General features: G+C 50.5%; 7 protein-coding genes across 7 annotated transcripts; 3 read left to right on the top strand and 4 right to left on the bottom strand.

Annotated features, from left to right (window-relative positions):
• Positions 1 to 1,712: 1,712 nt before the first annotated feature.
• AO090005000012 (DUF3712 domain-containing protein) lies at positions 1,713 to 3,131 on the bottom strand (the record flags this gene model as incomplete). The annotated part of the gene is made up of 3 exons (XM_023234307.1): positions 1,713 to 2,132; positions 2,188 to 2,794; positions 2,866 to 3,131. 3 exons carry the CDS (start codon positions 3,129 to 3,131, stop codon positions 1,713 to 1,715), a joined length of 1,293 nt encoding a protein of 430 aa, XP_023088775.1.
• Positions 3,132 to 4,030: 899 nt separating this feature from the next.
• On the top strand, positions 4,031 to 4,948 carry AO090005000013 (oxygenase MpaB family protein; the record flags this gene model as incomplete). The annotated part of the gene is made up of 1 exon (XM_001817089.1): positions 4,031 to 4,948. The coding sequence occupies one exon, from the start codon at positions 4,031 to 4,033 to the stop codon at positions 4,946 to 4,948; it is 918 nt and encodes a 305-aa protein (XP_001817141.1).
• Positions 4,949 to 6,397: 1,449 nt separating this feature from the next.
• Positions 6,398 to 12,378, top strand: AO090005000015 (uncharacterized protein; the record flags this gene model as incomplete). Its single annotated transcript, XM_023234306.1, is given in 17 exon segments — positions 6,398 to 6,770; positions 6,794 to 6,811; positions 6,876 to 7,002; positions 7,058 to 7,268; positions 7,343 to 7,962; positions 8,016 to 8,204; positions 8,326 to 9,067; positions 9,183 to 9,230; positions 9,275 to 9,352; positions 9,530 to 9,583; positions 9,757 to 9,809; positions 9,873 to 10,034; positions 10,052 to 10,731; positions 10,795 to 10,901; positions 10,960 to 11,238; positions 11,292 to 11,493; positions 11,558 to 12,378. 17 exon segments carry the CDS (start codon positions 6,398 to 6,400, stop codon positions 12,376 to 12,378), a joined length of 4,764 nt encoding a protein of 1,587 aa, XP_023088776.1.
• A 318-nt stretch (positions 12,379 to 12,696) lies between these two features.
• Positions 12,697 to 13,992, bottom strand: AO090005000016 (uncharacterized protein; the record flags this gene model as incomplete). Its single annotated transcript, XM_001817091.3, has 1 exon — positions 12,697 to 13,992. The coding sequence occupies one exon, from the start codon at positions 13,990 to 13,992 to the stop codon at positions 12,697 to 12,699; it is 1,296 nt and encodes a 431-aa protein (XP_001817143.1).
• Positions 13,993 to 16,056: 2,064 nt separating this feature from the next.
• On the bottom strand, positions 16,057 to 17,501 carry AO090005000018 (uncharacterized protein; the record flags this gene model as incomplete). Its single annotated transcript, XM_001817092.3, has 2 exons — positions 16,057 to 17,361; positions 17,415 to 17,501. The coding sequence occupies 2 exons, from the start codon at positions 17,499 to 17,501 to the stop codon at positions 16,057 to 16,059; spliced, it is 1,392 nt and encodes a 463-aa protein (XP_001817144.3).
• A 1,155-nt stretch (positions 17,502 to 18,656) lies between these two features.
• AO090005000019 (nucleobase cation symporter-1 family protein) lies at positions 18,657 to 20,649 on the top strand (the record flags this gene model as incomplete). The annotated part of the gene is made up of 5 exons (XM_023234305.1): positions 18,657 to 18,756; positions 18,851 to 18,921; positions 19,000 to 19,236; positions 19,336 to 20,082; positions 20,179 to 20,649. The coding sequence occupies 5 exons, from the start codon at positions 18,657 to 18,659 to the stop codon at positions 20,647 to 20,649; spliced, it is 1,626 nt and encodes a 541-aa protein (XP_023088777.1).
• Positions 20,650 to 20,904: 255 nt separating this feature from the next.
• On the bottom strand, positions 20,905 to 21,706 carry AO090005000020 (GFA family protein; the record flags this gene model as incomplete). Its single annotated transcript, XM_023234304.1, has 4 exons — positions 20,905 to 21,034; positions 21,086 to 21,285; positions 21,371 to 21,524; positions 21,588 to 21,706. 4 exons carry the CDS (start codon positions 21,704 to 21,706, stop codon positions 20,905 to 20,907), a joined length of 603 nt encoding a protein of 200 aa, XP_023088778.1.
• Positions 21,707 to 22,123: the final 417 nt, after the last annotated feature.

Below are 22,123 nucleotides of genomic sequence, written 5' to 3'. Positions count from 1 at the left end.
GACTTCATCGCTCGTCAATATATTGACGATCTCGCCAATTATAGCTGGTAGGGCAGCGATGTCCTTCAGGATATTGTCGATGTCGTTTAAGAATGTTCCGTTGCCAAACAACGATGTGATCCCCTCAAGTCCACTACTGCTAATTCCACTACTGTTGTTATTGTTGTTGATACTCGACGTGAGCAATGGCTTGATACTAGCCAGCGTGCTGATCATGGCCTTCGTATCCTGCATCGTCTCATTGTCAAAGAACCCAGAGGCCTGGCTGACCAGCGTGGTGGCATCCGTAATGAACGATGGTGTGAACAAGCTTAGAACGTTCTTGATACCGTCCTCGATCTCCGAGAGAGCAGAGCTACCACCAGACCCGCTACCACCCAGTAGACCTGATAGGAGGTCTTCCAGATCAACCCCTGAGCTGCTCGTAGTCGCTGTCGGCGTCGACCCGGCGCTCTTTTCGGTTACTGTGGTCTTCTCAGATACGGTCGAGGTTGTGGGAACGTTGAGAGTGGCGGAAAGCGATACGGTCGGGAGAATATCGCCCAGAGATAATGGAAGTGTAGGAACTGGGATGTTCAATCCCTCCGTGCTTTGGTCGCTTTCTGCTACTGTGGATTGTGCACTGTTGCTGCCATCGCCAGTGGCAGCCGGTTCCTGTGCTGCACTGGAAGGTAGGATGTTGGCTGCGCTCACTACGGCTGGCTCCTGAGTCGCACTGTTGCTGTCTTCGCCAGCTGCAGTCGACTGTTGGGCTGCATTGTCAGGCAAGATGTTTGCGGCGCTCATCACAGCTGGCTCCTGAGTCGCACTATTGTTGCCATCACCAGCTGCAGCCGATGCCTGCGCCGCATTGGCAGGCAGGATGTTAGCTGCACTCACCGCAGCCGATCCCTGAGTCGCATTGTTATTATCCGAGTCCGGAGATGTGACTGCAAGCGCTGCGAGCAGCAATGGGGAAAATAGAGAAACAGCCCTCATCCTGCGAAGAGATTGGGACTTTCACTAGCCTGGATGAGCACCGCAATACCCCAGGAGGCAAGCAGGAGCTGACTACCCTTATTAGTAGTCCGCCAGGGGCAGACCCTGCCGAGGACCAAGTGCATCACAACAGACAACAGACTAATTGTCCTAACCTTTACCCTGCATGAAGAGTCCTTGGCGCTCTCCGCACAGTCTTTCTAGGCGAGTCATTTTCCCTCAAGAAGCTGCCTTCGCCTAGGTAGACAGCAAGAGGCACGGGCAGTCGTGTATTCTCGTGCGGGTACCAACGATGATGCCATATTTTGCCTCGCACTACTTGACCGCGGCCAAGCTATGAATACGGTCAGCGATTGGAGATCAAGATCAGCGCATGTAAGCGAATCCCATCACCTCCTCTACATAAATAAAGACCTAACTTCTTCTACCGGCCCCACTGCCGCGGACCGATGAGCCGAAAGTCTAAAGGGAGAGGAGAATTCAAACACCATCATGAGGAAAGCTGGGGAAGCGATGTTGATCTCTCGTGGACTGCGGGGTAATTAGACTCTAACTGACTCGCTTGAAGACTATCTGCCGAGTGAAATTAACTCGGCTTATCTGATAGCTGCCTCCTGCGAGGTGGAGATATCACCGGCCACTCACACGCTAGGGCTTTGCATTTCTGAACTACTATAGGAGGAAAAATCGCCAGGATCATCTCTTGTCATTAACACTAGCTCATTAATCATTCATTAATTATCACTAACTACGCGCATATTCGGGCTGGACGACAAGTCTGTGTCCCGCAAAGCGTCGGTCACATTCTGCATCACATCGGGATTCGACGACACCAAGGTGGAGATGGTCCCAAACAGCACCTTGAGAATGGGCACGTTGGCGCTGATGGTCAGGTTATTCAGCACCTTCTCAAAGTAGGGGATATGCTCCCCCTCGTAGATAGTCGACTGGCCGGATGCCGAGATCATCACATTCCCTTGGCTCAGGGCATTTGTCTCGGCGGCCAAAATGGGTGCGATGTTCTTGATCGCGTTTGGAATATCTACCACTGCACGCAAAGGGACTGAGTTATTTCCGGGCTTCAGCAGCACGTTGTTGATAGTACCATTGCCTAAAATGATATCATCGATCTTAAGATCGAGAGTGACATTTCCCTGTACGAGAAATCAGTCGCTGAAGTCCAACAGACAGGCCGGTGGTGTAGCTTACCAGAGCAAAGGTAACAACAGAGTAGTTTGGCAATGTTGCCTGTCCGAGCAGGTTCGAACCATCGGCCTCTGGTGGGAGAACCACTCCAGCATTGTCAATAGAGAAGCCCTTCAACATGTTGAGTCCTGAAATGCCGGAGGTTAATGCTAGTGGATCAGCGAGGGCGCAGCAGCACCACTTACCATTTAGTTCTATATCTTTGTCCAGTTTCAGAGGGACTTTGATCTTTCCCAGGTGAGCTGTCGCCTTCCCGTAAGCCGATAGCTTGAACCGTTCCGAGTAAACCGCATTGGACAAGAACGTAGTGAACTGGTCCTGGTCCTGGATTTTAGTCGTCTGATTGGTGATGGTGATATCTGATTTCCCTTTCAGGCGGAGTCCTTCGAGCGGAACCGTCACGTACGGTTTCATTGGCTTCACATCTCGATTGAATAGACTCAGGTTGAATGCATCGATTCGAACACTGAGTCCGAGTGGAACGCTGAGAGAGGCAGACAGCGAAAACGTTAGGCCATCAGGGGTTGGTTGCATGATAGCGGCCGAGTGGATTGGTATGCTGGCATCATTGACCAACCTCTGTGCAATCGCTGGGATAATGACTAGAAAGCTAACCATGAGTATTAGCAATGTTCCCTCTTTTCCACAGATAACGCATTCACAGAAAGGCGGTGGTCTTACAAAACAGGCAGGAAGATTGCCAGGAATATAAACCCCAGGAGGCCATAACACAGCCAGTACCGCTTAAAGTGCTTGAAGATGCGAGGCCAAAAGCCCTTGGGCTTATTGTATCGGAGGTCTTTGGACCTCGCTCCAAGAGCAGTACTGCCACGAGGCCCTGCCCCTTCGCCATCACGCTGCTTCTCCTTGCCTGGGGAGTCGGAATCCATAGACTCTCTCCAGACACTAGAGCTCTCAAAGGGCCTTTCCGACTCACCGATAGCCATGGGGTCTCACAAATCGCAAATCCTACTCTAGAGATTATCTGCAGCGTACAAGACGGAGCTCCCAGTGCGCAAGAGGCAAAAGGGAATGGCTATGGCAAGTGTAACAAGTATAGCAGGAGTGCGGGGGATAAACATTTTATCAGTCCAAGTGGGAATCTGGGGACGACTAACCCCCGCAAACACTACCATATTGAACATCTTGGCTACCCACGATCCTCTGATCATCACTGAGTCAAAAGCAAGCTTGCTCTGATTGGATTAGTCTGCTATAGGCAGAGAACGGAAAGGTCGGAGTCTGTTCATCCTTGTGCCTTGGGATATTGTCGGCTCGCAATGGTAACGAGGATATTGAGCCCTAGGAACACTCTACCTTGGCTGACTCTGGGCAAAAAATAAAAATAAAAATAAAAATAAAATAAGGGCAGATCTCAGGCCTCGTGATGGCACTACCTAGGTTAGCACCTTGGAGGTAGGACTTAGTAATTTCGTCACTTCGATTCGTTTCCTTGAATTAGGTTTTTCCATCTGAAGGATTTACCCTATCGATACTCACAATTTGACTTTGTCAGATGTGTCCTAGAGGCTGTGCATTGCTGCAGGCGTGCCTCGGACCGTTTACCGCGGAACAAAATCCTTCCAGCGCCAATTTAATTTATTGAGCTTGATTTATTTATCCCTCTTGTTTCCCCGCAGATCCACGCCTCGGACTGCAGACCGCGGTCGTGGAATTAAATTCGTGGATGACAGTCGCTACAGTCTTTGTGTGTGGCCAAATCCGTAGGATAAAGGGTTATATATACGAAAGCCATGCTGCGATATCTCGCTCTTGCGATGGAGTGGGATTCTGTGTGCAAAGTTTCTACTAGCACGCGTTATCTACATTCTTGAAAAGCCTCACAATGGCCAAAACAGAAGTTCCAAGAGCCACTACGCCTGACTCGGAGGAGTCCAAGCGAGACGACACCCCGGAGCCATGGCAATCCAGTATCTCGGAAAAGCCCACTCTGAACATGGTGCCGGACGACGAGCTGCTTGACTCCCTACAAAGTACGGAGAATGTGCAGAAGATCGTGCGAGAAGGCGTTTTGCTCGCCACCGGGGCTGCAGCCATCCTCTTGCAAGTTGCCATGCCCGGCGTCGCGAAGGGCGTCGATAATCACAGCAGCTTTGCCTACCGGCTCCTCCACCGTCTGCGGACAACGTTGACCTTCGTCTACTGCATGGCATTCGGCACCAAGGACGAAAAGCGCGCCATCATCTCCATGGTCAATCGTGCCCACGCCGAGGTCAAAGGCCCGGATTATTCGGCGGATGACCCGCACCTTCAGATGTGGGTGGCAGCCACCTTGTATGCCAGTGGCATCTTCATGTATGAGGAGGTCTACGGCACCATGGAGCCCCGCAACGCGGATATGATCTATCGAGAATACTCCGTCCTGGCGCGGTCCCTGCGTGTGCCACAGGAGATCTGGCCCAAGGACCGAAAGGCCTTCTGGCGCTACTGGGACAAGACGGTGGCCAACCTGGAAGTTACCGATCACGCCCGCAATATCGCCCAGGACCTGCTGTATAACAAGGAGTTGTTCCTGCCCCTGCGTATGGGTCTGCCCTTTGTGCGCTTGATGACAGCTCAGATGCTACCCCAGCGTCTGCGCGTCGAGTATGGCATGAGCGACGGACGTCTGCGGCGCTCGATCTATAAATCGGTGATTCTGGGAGCCAAGATTGCATACCCTATCATCCCGCGATTCATCCGGACCGTCCCCATGAAGTACTACATGAGAGACATGCGTCGTCGGTTGAGAAGGATGGCCTAATGCGTTACGACCAGTTTTGTCATGTTTGATGATTATTCCCTCATTTCCATACAGTCTGCGCTGTGTTTCTGTTTCTATTCATTGGCTCTACTGGCACTCTCGACCCTCACAGTCAATGTGCCAAGTACGCTCTCTGTATTACTCTCATGAATAGGCCGTTTTGCCCTCGACTTTTCGATAGGTTATGTATTTACGCGTATTCAACCAGACTGAAAAATGAATTAACTACAAATCAAATCGCTTTAATGGGTATTGTAGCACTTTGGAAAATTGTAACATATGAACGATTACGGCACGTTAGGTTTATCCACAAAGAAGACTTATGTATACATGTTGTACCAGAGGTCCTAGATAGACTTATGGCCAGATTGATAAAAGCCAGATAATGAGTCTACCCAAAGTGCGAGACCAAGAATCACCGCACTATAAAACAGCACCCAGTATGAGCCTCAGGAAACCACTGTGACGAGTTAGCTTAGTTCATCCAGCTCAGCATGGAATGACTTACTGTACAGGTAGACGACAGCAAGGAAGACAATCCACGAGAGTGTCCAGCACAGGACTCCCTCCAGATGATTCCTGAGTCGTGGCCATGCATATGATTGTTCAAACCAGCCGAGTCTACCTGGGTAGTCGGCCGCCTCGAGGTCCACCTCCTCTTTGGCATGTGAAATATTCAGAAAGTCCTGCTTCACTTGTCCCATGATTTAGTCCCAGACTCTCGTCGTGGGAAGGGGATTTGAGGAACAAGGGGTTTGAGGAACGAGACGTGATTTCTTGAAAGAAAACGAGTGCCGTGATCAGAATTGAATTAATGAAGGCAGTTATCGCCTGAGTGTAATGGGCCAGGCGGGTTCAGAACATAAGGACAAGGAAGACATCGCCGGCTCCTATCACCTATCCCCACATAAATGTGGTCAATAGTTAGATCAAGACGGTGTGCACAGACAACGCCGCTGCATCTTCACACGAAACTAACAGAATGATCATCACCCGATTCGCTAGAAGAGCAGAATGGTCCGAGGAGAACCCCGCAGGTCGATCGTGGCCTGTCGCTGCCAATTAAGATTTCCCCCGCGGGGGATATTGCCTACCGCGGGCCGCAAGACTAGACTGGGCTCTGATTCAGCAAGAGTCAGGCGCGTGCTGAATGGTATTGGAGCAGATTGGAGATGCCCCAGAAACGCAAACCTGGGGAAAGGGTCGTGCGTGACGCGGCATTCAGCCATGGCCGTTCAGAGTACGAAAGGCAGGTCACCAGGAAAGCCCAGGTTCATATCTAACCGCTGGACAGCCTTTGGGATACCCCAAAGCCGCTGAATTTTCACAGCTGTCATATCTGCTGCTCGTTGCGATCGCTGTTGCGCGCCATATTCCAAAGTTCAGAGATTCTATTCATTCGGATTCTCTTACATTGATTAGCCCCACTAGCTCGTCTCCTAAGATACCATGTACCAGACTAAAGGCCCTCGGCCAGCGGAGAAGCGTATCCGAAGGGCAGCTGCGGCCTGCTACCGGTGCCATGCACGCAAGGTGCGCTGCGATGCATCGATTCTCGGCTATCCCTGCACAAACTGCGTGCTCGACGGCAGAACGGACTGTACTCTGCGCCCCAACGCTACCACACGTTTCAAGAATCTGAAACAGAGCCAGCGTCGGAACACTGTCCAGGGATTGGTGAAGCCGAATGAGGAGGAACATACCACCCTGAATAGCAGCGGAGAGCCCTGCGAAACCACTCCCCAATCCGCCATGTTGCCACGAGCCTCTGGGTTCCCCGAACTGTTAGAGTCGCCCCGCCAGACCGAAACAATATACGAGTGTGAGTCTGATGCTTCGACTCAGATACTGGACCCACTGTCGGTGAGCTCGCCTCGGATGAGACTGGACAGTCTCGGGGCTAGTTCTTCTGGGCAACACTTTATAGATCTCAATGCCTTATCTCTGCTTCCGATGAGCGATGTGCATATTCTCGTGACAGGTGGCTGTCTGGACATGCCCCCCAAGTCTGCGATGGATGTTTTCCTCATGAAATACTTCCTCCTCGTGCATCCGTCTGTCCCCATCTTGAATGAAGTCGAGTTTTGGAACACATATCTCCAATCAGAGGACACCAACTACGCACCGAAAATCTCCCTCTTTGTATTTCAAGCCATGCTTCTTTCGAGCTGCGCAGTATGTGCCCTACTCCATCATGTGGCCGCGTGACCTCAAATTAACCATGGACATGATGTTGCAGTTTGTGCCCGTCGAGGTCATCCAGCAATGTGGCTTCAACGATGCATGCGAAGCGAGAAGAACGTTTTATCACCGCGCCAAGGTATGTCTTGCCTTGATTTCTATCCATGCCAAGAAGAAGAATGTCCAGCTACTAATGTGCGCTCGGCAATACAGATGCTGTACGATACTAACTTCGAGAGCGACCCCTTAGCACGAGCCCAAGGCGCCCTGCTGCTGACCTTCCATACCACAGCTGAAGACCCCCAAGCAACGATGACCTGGAACATGTGCGCCATCCACAATGCAACCGCTACAGGCTTGGGTCTCCATCCTTCGCTCCAGGATCCCAATAGGTGTGCCAAGAAACGACTGTGGTGGTCTATCTTTGTCCGCGATCGCTTCTTGTGGCTTGGCCGCCACCGTCGGCCTCAGTTCACCTCCGCGAACTTCAGCTTGAACATTGACTATCTACAGGAGGAAGAAATGACCAATGAAATCATCATGTCCCCGTTTTATGAGCCCAATGTCAAGCGCCTCCTGCTGAAAGTGTTCCAGGCCCAATGCCGGCTGGCTGTGATCCTGACGGATGTCATCACCATTTCGTTCTCGGCATCGGACGGGGATGCTCCGCGTTTATCACTTCAGGAGCTGGATATATATCTCACAAGGATTAAGCAGCTACGAGCGGGGCTCGCTCAGTGGGAAGAAACGGTTTACTCCCCTTTGCATCATACTGGCATCGCTGAGCCGGGGACGGTTGGAATTATCATCAATCTAACTGCTTTGCACTACCAGTGAGTGACTATCGGTGAACATGATACGGTGATCTCGCTCACAAGATTGATAGAACCGCTCGCATGGTCCTAGGCAATTATGAAACGCTCCTTGTCGAAAGCCACCTCGATATGATCCAAGATCGCTCGGCGTCAATCCTGTTGCCTGTGGCCAAGGAATTGAAAGATGCCGTATTTCAGCTCACCCAGAAGCTTGGTTATTTCAGCTCAAGGAATCTAACGGAACATATCCCATTGAGTGTGTAAGTTCTGAGAGGCTTTGCCTCGCTCTTTGCAACAGACCCTAGCTCAAGTTTGAGATCCAAATCCAGGCGAGAATGCCGCCCAGACGGACCATTTGCTCTTAACTGACCAGAACTAAAGGCTTGCTTATTGTGGCACTCCAATGGTGCTCGCGGCGACAGATGTCAAGCTGTCTATGTCGTATTCGGACATGATTGATCGGAAACGTACTCTTGACAAATGCTCCGAAGTCATAGATCAATCACGGAGAGTGTACGACGTCACCGAACTATTCTCCCAAGGCACGAATCAAATCCTACACCTGGCATACGCCATTACCAAAAACCTGCTTCTAGAAAGCAATGTGCCAGAGACGGGCGCATCGCTGCTCGAAGACTCAAAATGCCTCGAAGGTAGTGAGCTAGAGATGAAAGGGCGTGATAAGCTTTTGTCTCCTGCATTCAAAAGGCTGCGCATAAGAGGTTGGGCCGAGGCGTTCCTGAAATACCCCCGTGCATATCTCTTGATATCAACGTGTATTGATTCTAGCCTTGCAACTGGCCGCCTTCCACGAAACGAGCTCCTTCCGCCGATAATCAGAGACACGGCGTACGTGATTCTGGGGCTTCCAAAGCTTCCGTGGACAATACGGCTTGCCACCGGGGCCACAAGCGTGCCCACTGAGGAGAGCGTGCAGAAGGATCAACGTCGGTTAAGAGGTCGACCGGAAAGTGTGTCTCTCAATGATACATGGTATTTAAGCCTACTTCAAAATGTCGACGCAGACCCGTCTCTTTTTGATGCCTGCGCACTCGATGGAGGATCACGTAACGGCAATGTCGAGACCACTATAAAATATCTCACGGACGATAATCATGCAACCGTCACTTCTTGAAATTGAGGCTATTTCAGCGCTATGCTCCGGGAACGAGTATGTGAAAGATGTTGGCCCATGCCACCAGGACACGAGCGTTTCGCCTGGGTGTTCATGAGTAAAGGGTAGCCCATTGGGATGTAGCGTGTATAATCGCAAGTACTCGTCTGGGGTTTCTGGATTAATGTTGATGTGATTGACCGATGCAACAATCAGAGCTCGCACGGTGAAAAACACAAGTTGCGAGCCTACTGTATTGAGAGAAAGGAGCTGGGGAGAGAGAATTGTTTGTTTGTTTGTTTGCTTCATCTTTGTTAGGGTTAGCGTGGCCTTGGGGTTCAACCGTTCATCATCAAACTAAATATGATATGTTGACGATTTGCCCTCATGGAAAGGGCAGAGGATCACCGGTTTGAGTATACACTCTATGACTGATTGTTTCTGGCTCCTAAGTCTTATTACTTTATACAGACACAGAGTTGCTTAGCAAGGTATATCGGTAGAATCAAGCATCGTCGCGCAGATGTATATATACACAGGCAGAGAAGGACAGATGAACAAGACAACATAGTTAACGGCTTATCTCAATTGAATGAGTCTCATAACGACAACACTACCACTAATAGCTCAAAGCATACTACTCTGGAAAACCCGATATAAAGTATTTTGCAAATTATGTAGTTTATCTTGTTTCCCAGGAGACTATTGTCTCGGGTGGTGCGCCAGAGACGCACCAGCTTGGTGGAACGACGTCCAAACACCGCAATTAGACACATGGCAATGCTCTCCAGGTTTCAATAATGGTGTGGTCTAGATCAATCTCCGCGACTTCAATAATAACAAGAGCTAATTATTCCCTGGACAGCCTCGTCGATTGTGCGCGGAGCAACGAGACCATGGAGCCATTGAACAATATCCAAGCTTGCCGCTTCTTGAGCATGGGATATGATGGCAGCGAGACCTCGATCATGATACCGTGGGATGACCCGAGAGTGACGCGAAAGAAGCGTTTGTCAAGGCACACCATCAGCAATTCGGATTTACTCCTGTGGATCGTGTCGTGTATGTTGACACCATTCGAGTCCGGGCAATTGGATGCAGTGTTTTCCATGAAATCCCTTCCTCTCCCCAGGTCAAGTATCCCTTGAATTCCAAGTCGGCTACGACCACGGCCACTCCAAGCTCGAGAGTTTCCACCTATTTCAGTTCGGTTGGGTGGGTGGACACGCCTGTCTATCATCTGGATGCTCTTTCTGAAGGAATTCAGATTCAAGGACCCGCTATGGTTATTGACAAAACGCAGACGATCGTCATGAGTCCAGATTCAAAGGCGACCATCGCTCAAGATCTTTTGATCCTTGACGTAGATTCACCAAGCCCCAAGTCGACCAGTCCGGAAGGTATCGACCCGGTTCAGCTTTCCATATTCCGGCATCGGTTCATGGGAGTAGCTGAACAGATGGGCCGGGTTCTGCAGAATGTCAGTACCAGCGCGAATATCAAGGAGCGGCTAGATTTCACTTGTGCGATCTTCACGCCGGAAGGGGACTTGGTTGCCAACGCTCCTCACGTACCCGCCATGATTGGAAGTATGGCCTTTGCCGTGAGATCACAGATTGCGGAGTGGCAGGGAAGGCTGCAAGATGGCGATGTGTTACTGTCCAATACTCCCGGTGCGTGCCCTAACTTGTTCTAATCAGAATTCAGCGTCGAAGTTTCTTCTAACAGTCAGTAAGCCTATGGGGGTGTTCATCTCCCCGATTTGACGGTGATTACCCCGGTCTTCGGCTCCGCTGGGAAGGATATTGTATTTTGGGCCGCGTCGCGCGGTCATCATGCCGATGTGAGTGTCTTTCAGTTTCGCATTTCGTCAATATCACGCCCGCTAATTCTTTCGGTAGGTGGGTGGCATACTCCCCGGCTCGATGCCACCAATGTCAAAGCTTCTCTCGGAGGAAGGTGCTATCTTCAACTCTCATCTCCTGGTTCGTGCCGGTCACTTCGATGAAGAGGAGCTCCGTCGTGTTCTATGCGTCGAGCCAGCACGTTTCCCCGGCAGTAGCGGGTCCCGACGTTTCCAAGACAATGTCACTGATCTCAAGGCCCAAGTTGCTGCAAATCACTGTGGTGCTCGTCTCATGCGACGTCTCATCGAAGAGTATTCTTTCCCGGTGGTTCAGGTACTTGTCAAGCATGTATGCGAGATGCAAGATAGGTAGCTAATCGGCAATAGGTCTACATGGGTGCCATTCAAGATTCTGCCGAGCTGGCTGTGCGCAATCTCTTGAAGCGTCTCGAGCATGAGCGCAGCGGAGAAGACATATCTGCTGTGGACTATATGGATGACGGTACCCCGAACCAGCTGAAGGTCACGATTAATCCGACAGATGGGTCTGCCATTTTCGACTTCACAGGCACAGGCCCAGAGGTATACGGTAATTTCGTTCTATACCCTTCGGTTCAGTGTGCAGATCGAGATCTAATGCGAGCTGATGACAGGAAACTGGAATGCTCCGATTGCCATTTGCAATTCGGCGGTCATTTTCGCCCTGCGGTGCATGGTCAATTCTGATATCCCACTCAACCACGGGTGTATCAAGCCAGTCCAAATAATCATTCCGGACGGATCACTCCTACGTCCAAGTGCTGAAGCAGCTGTCTGCGCCGGCAACGTGTTGACGTCGCAACGCATCGTAGACGTCATATTCAAGAGCTTCAAGGTGTGCGCCGCAAGCCAAGGATGCATGAACAACCTGACCTTCGGCAACGACGGCGAGAATGGATTTGGATACTACGAGACCATCGCCGGGGGCAGCGGCGCAGGCCCCAGTTGGGCGGGAACCGGTGGTGTACACACGAACATGACCAACACGCGAATCACCGACCCAGAGTCTCTCGAACGGCGATACCCAGTTGCCCTGCGGCGTTTCAGTCTTCGGAGAGGAAGTGGTGGTGCGGGCATGTACCCAGGTGGCGATGGAGTGATCAGGGATATTGAGCTGAGGCTCCCCATGTCCGTGTCGATTCTTTCGGAACGACGGAGCTTCGCACCGTATGGGATGGCAGGTGGAGAAGATGGTCAGCGCGGGAAGAATACGTGGATCACGAAGGCTGGTCGCTGTATCAACGTCGGCGGTAAAGGTTCGATCCGGGTTCAGCCTGGCGATCGGTTCGTGATCGAGACCCCCGGTGGTGGTGGCTATGGACCCCCTGGGGAGCTGGTCTGGAGCGAAAGGGACGAGTCGATCGTCATGCCCACATTTATACCAGTTGCTAATGGCAGTGTGGCTGCGAATCGAACCCTGGCCGAACAAGTTTAAGACTATGGATACTTGTCCTAGGGGTCCTTATATTCTAAGTGTAATGCATAGTACGTTCGATTAAACTGACTCGTAGACATTAAGACATTATCGAAGTCCCCACGGAGGCTTCTCAGTGAAAGGCACAATGGAAGCTGAGCGCAGAAGATAGTAAGGAGTAAATAGTCAGAGGAGGCCCCTTGCAGTATGATATGACCTCCAGAAAATAAGGGCCAGTGGGTGACGGGAACCTCGACTTGTTGTCGCGCTACATCTGCTTCGAGTCCCACCCCGACATGGTAGCTAGCCTGCAATCCCATCCCAACACCAGCATGTTACTTAGTGCGCTCTGCCAATATGGTCATCTTGATGAGGTGGGAGTGCCCCTGATGCGGTCGACGGCGGGACAGCAGCCTGTGAAGGATGCTGCAAAGCCTCCGGGGACGCTTCTGCCATTTCCAGATCTCCAGCACTGCGTCCAGCGGTGGATCCCTGACGCGAATCCGGCGCCACACTCTGCGATGGACTGGGAGTCAGCAGGCGGGGTCCGGGGTTCTTTCCTGGCTGCTTGCTGGTCTTCACGCGTGCTGGCGCCGGGCCCAGCATTGGTGGGTATTTGAACCGCAATCCCCACACAAAGAACAGACGCAGCTTCGTCCAGAAGCCCATAGCATCCCATCGCTTCTTCAAGATCTCCGCGTCCGCCTGGGAGCGGGCGCGATAGCCCTTGCGGAAGAAACACAAAAGGAGGAGGCTAATCGGAATCACGGTGAGAGACCAGCAGACGGGCAGACCGCGCCGAGTTTGCCAGCCAGTCATCAGGCGGCGGAACCGAACAAATGCCTCAATAAATCCGAGGATCAGAAAGAGGCCAATCCAGCCGATGGTGAGAATAAGGGTGAGGGCCAACGGGGAGATACCCATATAGTAGTCGTCAAGGAACCAGTTATAGTCGTCGTCGTAACCGTAGTACCCGCCGTAGGAACTTCTGCTGTAGGAACCCTCTGTGCTGGTGTAATAGCACTGTGCGCCTGTGTACAGGGAGGTGGGTCGGTTATAATAACTGAGGGAGTCGAGACTGCTACTGGGGACCTGGGTCGGGTCGACATAGACCACGTCATAGGTGTAAGTGGTCGGCTGGAAGGGTTGGCTGGAGTCGACCGAAATTGAAGTCTCCGTGGCGGTTCGAGGCAGCAAGTTCTGCACTACAACGGGCGGACTCACTGGGACGGCAGTGGTCTGGGTCCATTGTGTTGCGCAGCCCGTCGGCGCTGAGTAGGTCAGATAGACCTTGAAGATGGTGTAATGGGAATTATCGCGGTAGTAGGGGTAACGATCGTAGTCATCGAGAGACTCTCCTACGCCGGTGGGATACAGCTTCTGGATGACGGTAGCATCTCCTCCATAGTATCCGGTGCCGATGGAGGTGATAGTCGAGACTGCCTCGGGCAAGGAAGTGGCCGTCGGAGAAACTTCCTGGATCGTAGTTATAACCTCACTACCGTAGTAATAGGCTTCCGTGACGACAGCCTGTTCATAGTAATCCGTGACAACCCACGGGACGGCAACAACGAGTGAACACAGGTGGGTACAAATGACAGACAAAAACAACATAAACGAGTGTGAGGGCGCCATCCTGAGTGGTCGCCTGCAATGGTTGCGCAAAAATCTCCCTCCCTCTCTGGGACGCAGTCATGGTGGCACTCGTGGCTTTAATACTACTACCAAATGAATCAGTGGCCAAAGGCAACTCGAGCCTCATGACCTCGCCAAGCGATGTTAAAATTGCTTCATGTAACATGGTAGCATTGAGGGCCTGTCAGAGGCTGATAGTGATTGGCAGGGTTTCAACCCTGCCAGGGTCTAGCAGTCGCCATGAAGCTTTAGCTCGCGCGCTACGATAGACTTCTTTTGCTGAAATAGGGTTAGATTTGACCCGTGCTGGACAAACATAGACGAACTACGCTCGAGTGAGCTAGTGACTCTTCTTTTTTGGGCCTCATTTCTCCTATTTTACCAGTCTAGTCCGTGTGACATGCAGTAGTGGTTCGAGACCGGTATGGCCAGTCGTTAGTGTGGGCTTCGCTTCTGGAATCTGATGGCGATACTAGAGAGAAAGAAGACTAGGAGGTTGAACAGACTTTCCCTGGCCATACTGTTTGCCGTGTTTGCATCATCCTTGATCCCCCTGGATTGGGTTTAGCTTCGGTCTACGCCGACAAGAACAATTGGAAATCAATCCCAGCAAGTGACATCTGGTTGATACGGAGCACTAAGAAGTACACTAGTCCGTCCAGAGCATGGTTGATCTAATTGTGGAGATACTAGCGCGCTTTGACATCAATTGGTCATATCACCGAGCGTTTGCCATCGCGGACAATGTCCGGGTTTCTGAGATTTGAGAGAACGTTGGCCACCTGAAAGTCTTGAACGAGCATAGATAGCCTACAACACCACCACAGATTTGTGTAGTATTGAAATTTGGGTGCGTAGGATAGTTATTTGCTTTCAGATTTACGTTGGGCATGTATTCTATCAACCACTTTCCGAATCAAAGTAGGTGATATGGTATCTCAACAAAATATATAATCTGTGATGCATAGACATCGAACATTTGTTCAGATAGTACTTTAAATCGTACTTAGTACGTACAGTCCACTCAGGCTGTACCATCGACCTCGGCAACTATTCTTCAATATTTCACTTTCAACCTACATTTTTGACCATATGTACAGGAGGATCAACCATATAGGGGATATTTCGTCATGCTTGTCAATTGATTTCCTTTGCCCTCACGTCCGAATGCGGGAATTCATCAAACAGTGCAAACAGCCTTCACGGAGCCGAAGGAATTGCCATTTTCGGTAATCGCCCGGGAACCATCTCGTTTGCCCAAAAGGGAAATTGGGGGATAGAGATTCAAATCGGTTAATAGTTGCGACAGACCAAAATGTCCTTGGAAAGTATAAAGGTGATGAGAGTGAAAGCGAAAGGTCAATCTGCTTTGAAGCAAAAACATCACTACACAGGCTTCGGCAGCAAACATGTCATCCACACTGGTTCAGTCCGTCGAACAAAGGTTGAATCTTCGGGCGTATGGGGGAACAATTAAGGATGTGAAGAGCTTGAAACCCTCCACACTGAACATCTCACTGGAGGAGCTAAGAAGCTGTTTCAACGAAGATGGCGTTCTATGGGTGAGTCTGGTGAATTAACAAATATCAAGAGGCAGCCATCCTAATATCACATAGGTGAAAGGCCTCATCAGCCGGGATTTGATCAACAAATGTCGTCGGGACTACCTGGAGTTCGTTAACCAGGGATCAGGCATGCTAAAGCCTGGCACCGATCAGGAAGAAGGTATCTCCTCTGGGAGCGACTGGAGAAATTTTATTCTTCCTGGTGGTACCCGTCTTGCACTAGGTCTCGAGGATGAAGGACAACCCATTAGGTTCATATGTCAACTGTAAGTCAAGAAATGCAAATTTTCGTTCGACAGAGGCTGGTGCATTTGGAATCGCAAGTTGTTCAATACGTCAATAGCTGATGTTTCTGGAGCCTATAATTCTTGTCACTGGTATATACAACCCCTTTAGGGTTAAGAGACCCTTGATTTGGCGCAATGGTCGTCCTGAAGCACTCTTTCTGCAATCGAATTTTTCGCTATATCCATTGATACATTCAAGCCTCTTCCGTAAATCATGAGGTATCCTCCAGCCCTTTAATTGACCGTTTATTTCGCCAAAGTCCGCCCCAGCAGAGGACCAGGACACAGCCTACGGAGAAAGCCGCCAAAATGATCGCTTCGATTCCATACCCGAGTCCATATCCAAGATGCTCTACCAGATTGGGACTCCAAAAGGGTACTGTGAAAGCAATAATCTGCCGCACAGTATTGATGAGCTGAAGCACTGAGCCCGATTGAGAAGGCAAACAGTCCACGCAATAGGTTTTCGATGGCGTTGTCACCATCTGAAGGCCAAAGTTCGCCACTGCAAAGCCCATGCATGGCCCCATCCAATGTGTGCGGTATTGTAAAGTCAGACCGAAGATCAAGATGCCTGCTACGGCGATCAGAAATCCTGGAAGACCGACAATCAGTCGACGCTCCAACCGTTGCGCGGTTCCACCGACATCTCCAACAGTAGCATTGCCCCGCTCCCGTTTCATGACCCAATCACTCCCTGGGCCAGCTAGCTGTTCGCCAATAAGGGCTCCAACCAATGGGCCCAAGAAAAAGAGACCCTGTGCGACGGCGCCAAATCCGTATATCTTTTCAAGTGCAATTGGCACAATCGTGGCCAATCCCACAGAGACAATCGCAAAGGTGACGCCATACGCGAACGCCACGAAGACGATATGGGGAGCTTGGAGAATCAAAAATGGCTCTAGCACTTGTTGCAGTCGTAGCTCCGCATTTCCGGATGTGCGGTGTCGATATGAAGTCTCGGGACAAGTCAAGATGAAAGCGATCGACTGCACGGCATTCATGATAGCAGTGAGCCACAAGGTCCACTGCCAGCCAGCATAGCGCACCACAGGCCCGCCGATCACTCCACCGAGCGGAGCCCCGATCGACACCATTTGCGCCCAAATCCCATTTTTGCGACCACGCTGTTCTTCCGAAAAGATATCCACCACAATCACGCCGGGAAGGACGAACCCCGCAGAGATGCCGAAGGACTGGAAAACACGGGCAGTCATCAGACCTCCATATTTCTTCGCGAACCCTCCGCCCAGCGCCGCAAAACAAGATAACAATGTGCTGGTAATCAGGATTGGACGGCGGCCGTATGCCTTCATACAGGCGATCCAGAAGAACGGAGCGAGTCCGAGGAAGAGGACGTGGACGGCGATGAAATATGTCGCTTTTTGTTGAGGGATTCCCAATTCGAGGGCCACCGCATTGGTTCCGGGGATCAAAATGCTGCTGGTGAAACCGGGACAGACCGCGAGGAAACTGCACTGAATCAAGATCAGGTGCTTGCGAAGCCAGGACCATTTCTATGGTGGCATCGGGTTAATCCTGTCGTCGTGGAAAGCTAGGCGCGACGTACCATAGGGGTATCTTCCCGATCTTGTGCTGAGAGGGAACAGATCTCGTCTTGCTGCGTGCTGTCCATAATTCTTTCTTCAGTACTCATCATAAACCCTTCCTTTGTCACCCAGAGTCATAGTCTGGGCGCGACAATCCTTCCGGTGACTGGCTGAAGGGGTAGAGTAAAGGTCTAAATCCAACCAGCGAGCAGGTTTGCGGGCGCGGGAAACGAGAAAATAATAAACAAGACAGAATAATATCCCATCGAGATTGTCTGGGTCGTCGATCGACAATGGCTTCAATACATTGCGCAAGGCGGACAAAATAGGGCAATGATGCACACCTGACCTTCCTAGTTAGGAAGGTGGTCATGGAGTCCCCGACAGCTTCAGAACCAACAAGATGGATTTCATGAGATATATCGTATGGCAAATAGTTAAAGAACTGGTTATATTGATATATTTATTACTATGCAAGAAAGAATAAAGTTCAACGGCGTTCATACTTCTAAAGATAAGAATACAATTGAATGAGAAATTATTGTAACTTTGAACAATATTAGATCTAGAGATATACTATCTATATCAACCGTACATTTCTAGATAAATTGGGCACCTATATACTTCTTGGTCAGATAGTTCCTGAGGTAAGATCATATAGATAGAACCGATCAAACAATTCTTCCCCGACAACTTTTGGCAGAAAATAACAATGTTCTGGACAAAGAGCGGCTTGAGATAGAGAAATAAGAAACCATTGTAGGTGTTTGTGAAAGTTCGATGTAAGGAGAGAAAGAGAGAGGGTGCTCTGCTGCCTGAGGCCACCCTACATTCCAGGTTAGTCCCGAACAATCGATTCAGTCGGCTTCAGACCAACTTCCACGGCTTGATATGAAAGCCACTGCAGGCAGGAGGGATCAACATTGGGGTTGAAGAGAGACTTGAGCTCTTTCTCCTGAGATTTGGACTCTCCCCTCAATGGCGGTCTGGGATTTGTGCGAATGGTTCCCCATTGATGATACTAGCCTCGGTTCTAGGGGTTCTGATTTAGCTTCCACTACGGCGTCGGCCGTCTGCGGGGTGGATCCTGAATGATTGATGCTGATCTTTGTCTTTGTCTCCATATAATGCGGGGTATCAATCGACCAGTATGTTGGCACGCATTTCCTGGCACCCTCAAATAACGTGTGGTGCGCCAGGCCTCACTGCAGACTTCTGTTTCTCCCTCATCACCCCTTCGAAACGTTCCATGACATACAACAATGTCACTGCTAAAAAGGTCCATCAATATACTGCAGGTGCCGACAGAGCCCGGTCTGACGACGGCAGAGTTGATGTTAACAAATGAAGATCTAAGGCCAGGTTAGCACAATCAAATAGATTCTAACACATGCTTTCATAAAGCGCGCGGAAACCTTGTCAATGAAGCACTGATACATCAAGATAAACCTTGCAGTCGAGCCAGAGCGCCGCCAATGGAGATGGCTGAACTTCGTAGCTTTCTGGATTGCAGATTCGTTGAATGTTGTATGTTAATACCCCAGAGCAATCCAATCAGGGCGATCCATGCATTAGTTCTTAACTTCATATCCTTCAATGTACTAGAATACGTGGATGATCACCTCGTCCATGATTGTGGATGGACTATCCTGGTGGCAGGCCTGGCTCTGCGTCTGGATCGGTTATACAATATCGGGCATCTTTGTGATTGCCATGGGCCGCATTGCAACCATCTACCACATTCCATTCGCAGTAGCCAACCGAGCATCCTTTGGCATATGGGGCTCCTTCTGGCCGATTCTAAATCGCGCGGCCATGGCTGTAATTTGGTATGGCGTTCAGGTATGTGCTGAGTCGCAGATCGCCAACGCTCTTCTCTAACCACTTTCTTATAACAGACATATCTTGGAGGTATGTTATGCGATTCTTTTCTCTTGCCAGATGATGACGAATTCTGGGTTAGGGCAGTGTGTGACTCTGATGATCCAGGCCATTTGGCCCAGCTACGTGAATATCCCCAATAATATCCCCGCCAGTTCAGGCGTAACCACCATGGAGTTCACCAGCTTCTTTCTGTTCTGGCTGGGGTCGCTGCCAGCTCTTTGGTTTCCTATCTATAAGATCCGACATCTCTTCACGGCGAAAGCTTACTTTTCACCCGCCTGCGCGATTGCTTTCTTCGTCTGGGCGATTGTCCGCGCTCATGGACTGGGTCCTATCATCCATCAGCCCAATACTGCACAAGGAAGTACATTGGCATGGGCGTTTGTGAAGAGCATTATGAACTGCATTGCTAATTTCGCTGCTTTAATCATCAATAATCCTGACTTTAGCCGATACGCAGCCAAGCCAAACGATGCGGTATGGCCACAACTGATCACGATTCCGGTAGGCTTTGCTGTAACCTCGTTTATCGGAATCATGGTTACTTCATCCTCGTCGGTGATCTTCGGCCAAGCGGTCTGGAACCCTCTCACTCTGCTAGGAATGTTCTTGGAGGATGCCAGTTCGGCGGAACGGTTCGGCGTGTTCGTTATTGCCGCTGGCTTTGCATTGGCTCAGCTGGGAACAAATATTGCAGCCAACTCCGTATCCGCTGGAACCAATCTCTCGGCCTTACTCCCTAGGTTTTGCACCATCCGCCGAGGAGCCTATGTGTGTGCAGCTATTGGCCTCGCGATGTGCCCGGTATGCATCTTCACCGTCTCTCTTGACTCATATTATGATTTCAAATTCCATTCGCCCCTCCCTTGGATTACACCAGATCACTGACAAACCTTATAGTGGAACCTGGTAGCTTCCTCCAACAAATTCACGGTGTACCTGTCATCCTATTCGGTATTCCTATCTTCGATCGCCGGGGTCATGATCAGCGACTACTACCTGGTCCGTCGAGGCTACCTCGAACTCCAAGCTCTCTATAGTGCAGAAAGAAACGGCCCGTATTATGGAACCTGGGGTGTCTCCTGGAGGGGCTATACGGCCTACATATGCGGCATCCTAATCAACATCGTTGGGTTTGCTGGCGCCGTTGGTGCAAAGGTACCGGTGGCCGCGGAATACATCTACAACATCAATTATCTGTCAGGATTCCTGGTGGCTGCTGCGATATATTGGGCCTTGGCCAAGGCGTTCCCCATTCCATGCACCAGTGAGACATGGAACGAGGTGCCATATTTAGGAGAGGCTATGCATGCTGATGGAAAGGTTATCGCAGAGGCGACAGAGGTGGAGGATGCAAAAGCAAAAGTGTAGGACGCCTCGCCGCATGGTGCCGGTGGATTATGGTTTTAGCCATTCGCCGTCCACTGTGGTTGCTGGACTGGTATCTGGACCATTGTATGTGATGATCTTGGAAATATGATGTGGCACTCGCCTCGGTGCTCGTTGAGAACTCTCGATGGGCGCATCGATCTCAGTCTTGGGTGGAGTCTGTGCGCATACTCTTGTGAGATATCAGCTTGTTATTGTGGCATGCAGTCACAGCAAAGAATGAATGATTACCATACTTTATCCCTTCGTGTCCGAGCTTCCAGCATCTGTCGGCATGATGTCGTACTCCTTGGCTGACTGGCACCCTGCAAAGTAACTAGGACGTCGCTTTGCAAAACATTCCAGCCCTGGCTTGTAGATTTCGAGGCTTCGCAAAAGTCAGTAATGTATTGAACCCTGGAGAGCCATCACGTCTTACCCGTTTTCGATCAGCACTGGTCTTATGACGATGTACTGGCGGTCGAGGCTGTAAGGTATGGTAAATACTGTGCATCCACACCTCTTGCAGAAATGCTTTTCCTTCGCACGACCGCTTATAGTGCCCTCTGTGATCGTGTAGCAGGTAAGGAGAACGTCCGGATCGTGAATGGTGACGTTGGACGAGGCATAGCTTGCTGTCTGCAGCCGTAAGCATAGGATACGCAGCCTCAGGTAGAAGGGGGGTTTGCAATTGAAAGATGCAATAACCATATCGTCCACTCACAATCTGACAGGGTCCCCCGGCTCCAATCGCACAGTCACTGCAATAGCAGCAGAACACATCCTCCGGGGGACCTTTAACGGTGAACCCGACTCCTTTACAAATACACACTCCGGTGTGGATCATGGTGTGTTCTTCTTCGCATGCAGACATCGTACTGGGGTAGATGGAGAACGAAGTAATGAGGTGTTTAACTCATGTAGAGGTACATTATAATCACCATGGCATAGAGTAATCCTTCAAATTATCGCAAATGGTCATCCCACCGGAGCTGTTGAGAACTTTAATGGGCTCAACGCATGGATAAGTGTTAGACTTTTTGGTTCCACTCTCTTCCATCCATAAGGTGCGAAAGTGCTCTCATTTTGGTTTCCTCTTTCGGACGGATTAGGGTGAACTATGTCGGGCTAAAGTTAGACTAAATAGTAGTGGGTTTGGAGAAGTTATCGCCGAAGATAAGGAAGACCCGTGTGGTTCAAACGCGGGGTAACAGGTGACGTTCTCCACACTCTAGCCCTAAGCGACATCTACAACATGCCTGTTGCTCAACATCGGAAGCGGGGATGCAAAGTGGCCTCAACAACAGAGTTGCGGGGGAGAATCGCCAAGGCATTTAGATCTTGCGCAATCTGTTGTTGAGGCAATTGATTGCCGGGTCTCTTTTCGTATCAGAGCCATGGGAGCCAAGGGAGCCAAGGTAGTATACAGATAGATCGGCAGTCATGACGTCGCGGAAGTGACCCTGAAGCGATGAGG

Source organism: Aspergillus oryzae, chromosome 1 (assembly GCF_000184455.2).
Source record: "Aspergillus oryzae RIB40 DNA, chromosome 1".
In the NCBI taxonomy this organism is placed as follows: Eukaryota; Fungi; Ascomycota; class Eurotiomycetes; order Eurotiales; family Aspergillaceae; genus Aspergillus; species Aspergillus oryzae.
The sequence above is the reverse complement of the archived record's forward strand: the minus strand, read 5'-3'. Positions and strand labels throughout refer to the sequence as shown.